The 8,067-nt window shown below is 35.2% G+C and overlaps 1 protein-coding gene across 9 annotated transcripts in view; it reads right to left on the bottom strand.

Annotated features, from left to right (window-relative positions):
• Window positions 1-598: 598 nt before the first annotated feature.
• The window catches only part of LOC132797212 (innexin shaking-B), a 215,153-nt gene continuing 207,684 nt past the window's right edge, over window positions 599-8,067 (bottom strand). For all 9 annotated transcript variants that reach the window (XM_060808785.1, XM_060808792.1, XM_060808784.1 and 6 more), the window contains 5 exons: window positions 4,644-4,798; window positions 4,489-4,553; window positions 2,134-2,300; window positions 1,875-2,053; window positions 599-1,802 (listed from right to left, as the gene is read on the bottom strand). In XM_060808785.1, coding sequence (XP_060664768.1) covers window positions 1,610-1,802; window positions 1,875-2,053; window positions 2,134-2,300; window positions 4,489-4,553; window positions 4,644-4,798 — 759 coding nt within the window. In that variant the 3' untranslated portion in view covers window positions 599-1,609. The remainder of the gene's footprint in view (window positions 1,803-1,874; window positions 2,054-2,133; window positions 2,301-4,488; window positions 4,554-4,643; window positions 4,799-8,067) is intronic.

The raw sequence follows: 8,067 nt of genomic DNA, 5'->3' as shown, positions 1-8,067 counted from the left end.
GTATTATATTTAGAATTATTTATATGCCGTTCTTAATTAACCTACATTCGAATACATGAACACTTCGAGATATCGTTTTTGTTTTGTTTTGTTGTTTTTCATTTTGCATTAATATTAATATTATTATTATTATTGTAATTATTATTATTACTTTTGTAATGACTATTATTATAAATATAATAAGTGATTTTAATTGAGTTGAATTTAATTTAATTAAACGTTTGTTTTTGCCTGCTTTTCTCATTTCTCATTTCGCTTTCCTCTTTCCTCTTATATAATCAATCCTCTTCATCCTCTTCGCTTTTCTATTTCTACTTCAATCCCCCCAACTGATTTTCTACTCTATTCATTATGCGATATTCCATTCATTCCTATTCAATCGTATTGTCGAAGAGAGAGAGGAGATCATCTTCTCTTCTTCTCGTCTACACTTGAAACAGTTTCTTTTGTTGTTGTTGTTGTTGTTGTTGTTTTTGCAGCTCTTCTCTTCTTGATGATCGTCTTTGTTTCTTCTGCTGTCGTTGCTGCTCGTTCGATGTTGTTGTTGTTGATGTTCTAGTTGTTGTTGTTGTTGTTGGTGTTAAAATATAGTGCATGATGTTGCAGTTGTTGTTGTTTGTTTTTTTTTTGTCGTTAATACAGAAATGCAATTATACGCGGGCGTCGTCTCGACTTCGTTGGTGTTTTGTTATGTTGCTGCATGACAAGCAAAGTGCGGGGCGGGGCTGGGCGTAGGCGTAGGCGTGGTTGTGGGCGTACGTGCGGTATGAGTAATGCCGCATAAATGTCTTGTGCATGTGTGTGTGTGTGTGTGTGAGTGTGAGTGTTTGTTTGTGTTTATATGATAGAGAGTTTCCTTCAATTCCTTCATTTCAATGTCCTTTCCTTCGGTTCGGCACACACACTTTGTTCTTGTCCTTGGGCAACTTTGCTATTTTTTTTTTCGTCGTCGTCGTTAGTTCTTGACTCCTTGACTTCACTTGTATCCATGGGCCACGCCCCCAGACGCAGTTGCCACGTGCATCCGGTTGGCTGTGTCCTGTGGTCAGCTGCTGCTGTCCACCTGTTCTCCTGTTATCCTGCTGCTTCTTTCATGATTGGTCTTTGATCTTCAACTGCCTTAAATATTCGTTGTTGTTGTTGTTGTTGGTTGATTTGTTTGCCTTGCTTCTTTCACTTTTCACTTGTGGTTCTTCCGAAATATTCGTTGTGTGTGTTACTTCATCTTCTTCTTCTTCTTCTTCTTCTACTTCATTTTCGGTTATGGATTTCTATTGATACTCTAATGTTTAATCTTGATCCTTTATCGTTCTATCTATCTGTGTGTTTTACTCTCTTGTGATTGAAAATGACTTCGATGAGTTGTTGTTAGCATTGACGATAGTTTTTTTGGTTGTATTTGTAAGATACGTTTTTTTTTTTCAGTTTTATTTTTGAACTTATGAAGCGGCTGCTGCTGTTTGTTGTTGTTGTTGTTGTTGTTCTTCTTCTTCTTCTTCTTGATTTTACTGTTGTACTAATTTGTTAAAAGTTGTTGTTGTTGTTGTTGTTGTTGCATTCATATGGAGACGACATATTGCATTTTGTATTGTTTCTAATACTCCCAATATCATGCATCCTGTATTTCACCTTTCAATCCAGGCACCCTGTGGTGTTGGTTATGTCCTAAACGATTCGCTAAATCCTGTACAACATCACGAAATATAACTGTATCTATATTTTCACCTAGTAAATACAACAAAAACCAATCGCCCATCTTGGAACGACGAACGATTATTTCAATAGCGTCACGACGCACTAACCTGTAAAACATAAAAGTAGAAAAGTCAAAATGATAGTATCAAGATAAATACAGTACAAGATACAAGACTCACCTAAATCGCATTCGAAATAAATAGACCCTCATTCGAGGTGAGAATATAATAACCACCCTGTATATTAGCGTTAATAATGTGAGTAACGTTAATAATATAAACCAAAACCAAAGGAAAATGTAAATTTTCTCATTAACAACATTTAATGGTAAAATGCAAATGGCGTCGTGTTTCTCCACCTAAAAATAAAACCGAAAAAAATGGGATATATGTATTATAATATTACTAATCACAAATCAAAAGAGAAAACCAAACTCACCTCCCCACTTGAACCATATTTAAAAAATGTACATTTGGTCATTCTGGGAAATATGTAAATCATCGGATCCATGCGATCTTCCTGATCGGTCTCCATATAATCTATCACATCCAAGCCAAATGTCATAAATTCGCCATCGAAAAATCGATTCATAAGAAACATTTGACCTATCCGAATAGATGAAGAAGAAAAGTCACGCGTGTGCATATAATATATAAAATGTATTGTAAATTGTTAACATTAAGTATACGCAGTGTGGTCAGTGTTTATACCACCAACAAAAAGAATAATTGCCACCCCAAATTTATGGGTTCATTGCTGCCTCTGCCTCTGATTTTTCCTTTCTATACGTGTTTGTGTATGTGTTGATGATCTCAGGGAAATGTGTGTTGTTGATAAAAACGTTGTAAATAAGTCCGCACAGCAGCCACATTATTAACATGTATCTTTATAATTGCAATTCGCGATTTATTTATTTAAACAATTTTTCGTACTACCAAAAATAAAGGAAAAATCAATCAATCTTGCAGTTAAACCCAAACGATTTTCAGTACTTTTGATTACGTTATGTTGTAAGGCCCTCCTTAATAAAAATCAATACATTTCCAATTCCAATTAAGAGCAATTAGCGCGAAATTTTAACTTTAAATTGTGGAAGCAATTCTAATTTATTATGTAAAATAAAATGTTTACATCTCGTGGCAAAGCAATTTGTTAGCCCTAAATGATGTATTACCGGTTCATCAATTCAAGAGTAAATTGTAATTGTTTTTATAAAATATATGGCAATATGTTTTTATTTGCTTATTTCGCAGAAATGAGAATGAAGAAGCGGATGTGATTCTTTATCGTATTATTTGCATAATAAATTTGCCAAAATTATATATTTATTCTTTTGAAATGGGTTGAGAAATGAAGAGTCATTTTTTATACTCTGATTAATACTGGGAAATGGATTATATGCGGATTTATCCATTTCAATTTATCAATGTCTGCATTTCCTGAACTCATATTTTTATGATGTGAACAAAATATATTTTATGAAATTATATTTTTCTTTTTTAACCCATAAGGTTGATGAGTTTAATAACTTTGTGGCTGCAGAAGGAGATATACTTGATCAGCGTCGACAGACGAGATTATATAGCCATGTCCGTCTGTCTGTCCGTCCGTCTGTATGAACTATATATATCTCAGAGATTATAAGAGATAGCGATATAAGATAAACAGACAATAATAACTACAGTTTCTGTGGTTCCTTTAAATTTGGTTGCGATTGAATAAAAGTTGTCGAAATTAATTAGGAAATACTTTTGTATGGCCATCGGATGTTAGCTGCCTTAACTGAAAATATGGTATATTTTGCACTCTATAGTATACTATATACTACTTTACATACAATATACCAGATATATCATTTAGTATATTTTGACTTTTGATATACTATTATATATATTTATATACTATTAGATATATTTTCAAATTAATACCGCACTATTTTGCTTTTATTCAAATTATCGGGTACCTCACAGTCGAGCACACTCGAGTGTAGCTTTCTTACTAGTTTTATGTTGTAAATGTTAAGTATTTATATATATTTCCTTTTTCTTTGAAAGTTCAAGTCAATAAAATGTATTATGTTTAATACAAAACTGTTTATCAATTTCAATATATTCATATTTCAGGTTTAAATGTTTATGCTCAGCTAATTGAACTTTCTTTTTTGGGATGTGAAATGTTTGTAATGTTAAACTGTCGGCTGTTAACTGAATTGTGAACTGGTAATTTTAGTTTGGGGCCAATCAAACGTCAAGATTCAATTAGTATGATTGTTTTTGTACGGAAAAACTCTCGAGCTCTGAACCATTTCTCAATATAGTATGTCGATAATAGTTGTGTGCAGTCTGTTGCTGCTCGATTATTGTTTATTTTTGTTATTTTTATGTCTTCTGACAGTTAATTATTTTGTCAGAAATCAGAAATGAGAAATCAGATTTCAGATTTCAGATTTCAGCACAGCGCAGCGCAGCGCACGCGGCGTCGGTGGCAAATTGAAGCCAGGAATTCAGGAAAAAGCGATGAGTGAAATTTGTTTATTTTGATGCGGCTGCCGCCGACGTTTTCGCTTTGCTTTGCTTCGGTTCAGTTCGTTTCGGTTAGTCGATAAAAATTCGTCATTGATTTTCCAGAGAAAAGCGAGTGAGTGTCGAACATAGATATATGCGATAGTATATGGTAGTATATGGAATATTACGTATACGCATGACTATTTGGTTAACCCCAAATTTGTTTATTGATTCGACGCTGGCATTTGCAGCTGCAGTTGATCGTTGATCGCTGATCGTTCGCACTTACCTATCACATTTATCAGGGCTAGCAGCTCACACACGTAGTATCTGTACGCCCACCAATTGTGATATCTAAAAGGAATCCAAGTTAGAGATGTGTAACGAGAAAGAGAGAGAGAGAGAGAGAGAGAGATAGAGAGATGTGATTACACTTTCACTTACCTTAAATTTTCCCATAAATAATCTAAAAGTAATTTCTTTTTTTGGTTTTTCTCGGCTTCGGAACAAATGCCTATATCTAAGTCCATGATGAGCGCATGAATCTTGCCACCCTCCCAAGATTTCCACAGCCATCTTGGTGTGTAAAATAAGATTGCCTGCAAAGAGAGTGAAAGAGAGCGAAAGGTAAGAAAGAGAGCAATATACATTGTGGGTAAAGGTGAGTGTGTGTGTGTGTGTGTGTAGGCGTCTGTCGTCTGTCGTAAAAGCGCTTTAATTTGACAAGTGACAATCGCCAGCTGTTTTACGCTGCGGTTCGAGTTAGTTGAGTTCATTTGATGGGCCCATCTTCCGTCTTCCTCTTCCATCTCGTAATTCCAGTTAGAGATGGCATTGCCACAATGGTATTATATACTTAAGATCGCCTTTGGATGACCTTCTCATGCACATTTATTACTTATTTGCTAATTTCAGACTCTGTCCGTCTGTCCGTCTGTCTGTCCGTCTGTCTGACTGTCTATATTTATAGACGTGTCATCAAAACAATTAGCCGTGATCCATTAGCGAAACAGCAACCAAATCATGCGATGCGTTAAATAAATAAAAAAAAAAAAAAACAACAAAATATACCACAGAAATCTTAAAGAATAGATGGAGACAAAGAGAGGGCAGCAGCAACAATGACTATAAACCCAACAGACAGGCGGGCAAAGACTTAAATCTTGCCCAATTATATGGATCTTTGTCAGTCGGTTGTTGTTGGGGATATAAATATGTGTGCGCTGACTGATGACAAATTAATAATAACTTGTATCGTAAATTTCGATGCTAGATTGTGAAAATTCTTGTTTACTTTGGCAGCCATCTCCATCTCATGGTCTCCATGGTCTCTGACTGTCACTGACTTTTCTGCCACAAATGTGGGCAGGTGGTAATCCCCATTGGTCTGCGACAGGAGCTTAACACATGCTTAACACAGTTTCTAATGCCCGTCGAGGTGAGAGTTCAGTTTATTTAGTGGGCGCCCAATTGGCGGCGGCTGCTGCTGTGGCTGCTGTCTGCGCACAGTGTCCTCCTCCCCATTTCCATTTCCAATTCAAATTCAAATTTTCAAATATTATTTCAATTTTTGCAAAACAACAATAAGTAAAAGTCAGACGCATTCGCATGCGAATTTCGAAGAGAGGCAAACGTGCTTCTTGCCACGAAATGTTTCGCATTATTTTGTTACCGAGTGATGCAACAATATTTGTATAGGAATCGAAATTGGCGTCGCGTCGCGTCGCATCATAGTTTTATGGCCGGCCAACATCTGCGGCACATTGTAACGCCTTATGACGGCAGCACACACAAAACACAACACAGAACACAAAAAAAGAAAACAAAAAGCGGACAAGTGATGTGCTCACTCACACACACACACACACACACACACACACACACACACACACACACACACAGACACTCACACAGCTTGTTGCAACGTCTTGCCGGAAATCAAATGATGCGTTTGATGTGCTTTGTGGCCTTATGCACCAAGTTGTCTTAACCTCAGCCATTGCCATTTCCCTTTTGGCTTTCAGCTTTCAGCTCTCAGCTTACGGCTTTCGGTTTTCGGATTGCGCCCTTTTCTTCTCTCGAACACAATTCAATTGAATTTTCTTTTCCTATTTGCATCTTGTTCTCGCCTGCTAAACATATTGTATTATCGTCGTTTGTCGGCCTTGCCAATTGGCCTGGCCCGACGATATGCAGCAGTAATGAGAAGAACAACAATCGACATAATCTTTATACTCGATATCCTAAGGATGGAAGAGTATTATAACTTTGTGCCTGTGGGAAATGTATGTGACATTCAGAAGAACCCCATAAAGTATATACATAACATATGTTCTTCATCAGCGTTAACAACTGATGTGATATTGCCATGTTCGCCTGTCCGTCCGTATGAACACCTAGGTCTCAGAGACTATAAGATAAAGTGATATAATTTTTTTCGACGCCACTTGCTATACATATTTGTACATTGATTAAGTTTGTCGTCTTTTTACTACGGATCTTAGTTACTATGACTGACAATCTGGTATTTTGTGTACTCCGTAGTATATCAATATACCAAATACAGCATTTGATATATCATATATATGATATGTATAAAAAATATACCACAGAAATCTTAAAGAATAGATGAAGACAAAGAGAGGGCAGCATACTATATTTTAGTATTTTCAAGGTATATTAATTTCAGTTGGTATATTTTAAATGTGTGACTATATCAATATACCAAATATAGCCTTTGGTATATCACATATACATAGCATTTGGTATATTGTATTTTTATGTATATTAATTTCAGTTTGTTTTAAATATGTGACTATATCAATATAACAAATATAGGCTTTGGTATATTATAAATGTATGACATTTGGTATATTTCAGTATTTTTTATGTATATTAATTTCAGTTGGTATATTTTAAATGTGTGACTATATCAATATACCAAATATAGCCTTAGGTATATCACATACAGTCAGCGCCACAAAAAAAGCCGCACTTTTAAGGGCTACGAATTTGTAACTTTCAGGGCCTGTGGTTTCATTATATGATTTCGGATTCGCCCAATTTTTTTTTTAACAAGTTAATTGATGGTATGTTAATAAAAGTGCATACCAATTTTTATTTTAAATTTGCTTTTAATATTAAAAAAAATGTTGTTTTTGGTTTCACCCTAGTTTTAACGACTTTTCACTATTATGGCAAACTTAATGAAAAAAATCATAAAAGTTATAATAATGAAAAAATTCAACAAAAACTATTTTTTTCCAATTGAACACCTTACTAACTATAAAAACAGATTAAGTCTAGGCAATTTAACATTAGACATATTTTTTTAATTTAGCTTAATACTTAGAAATGCCGCCTTTGGCCTTAATTACAGATTTTACCCTATTGGGCATAGAATCGTAAATGGAATCCAAATATTCCTTCGTTATATCGTGTATCCATACTTTTTCTATAATTTGTTTTAGCTCCTCCATAGTTTTGGGCTTTCGCTTTCTTATTTTGGCCCCTATATAGGCCCCAACATTCTCGATTGGACTAAGGTCTGAGCTGTTTTCTGGCCAATCTAAGGACCTAATGCCCAATTCTTTCTTCAAATTGGACTGATTCTGATTGGTCAAGAGTGCTATTTTCAGATGAGTCCAAATTTAAGCTCATTGGATCTGATGGAATTCTCAAGGTGCGCCGTAGACGTGGGTAACGGTTTTCTGAAAATTGCTGCATAGCCACAGTAAATCATTCACCGTATGTTATAGTATGGGGATGCATATCCAAATATAAAACTGAATCAATTTTAATGGTTCAGGGTATGGTCAATGCAGAAAAATACAAAGAAATAATTTTAAGTGGAGTTGTGCCTAGCATT

This window comes from Drosophila nasuta, chromosome X (assembly GCF_023558535.2).
Source record: "Drosophila nasuta strain 15112-1781.00 chromosome X, ASM2355853v1, whole genome shotgun sequence".
Lineage (NCBI taxonomy): Eukaryota > Metazoa > Arthropoda > Insecta > Diptera > Drosophilidae > Drosophila > Drosophila nasuta.
This window is presented reverse-complemented; position numbering and strand designations above follow the sequence as displayed.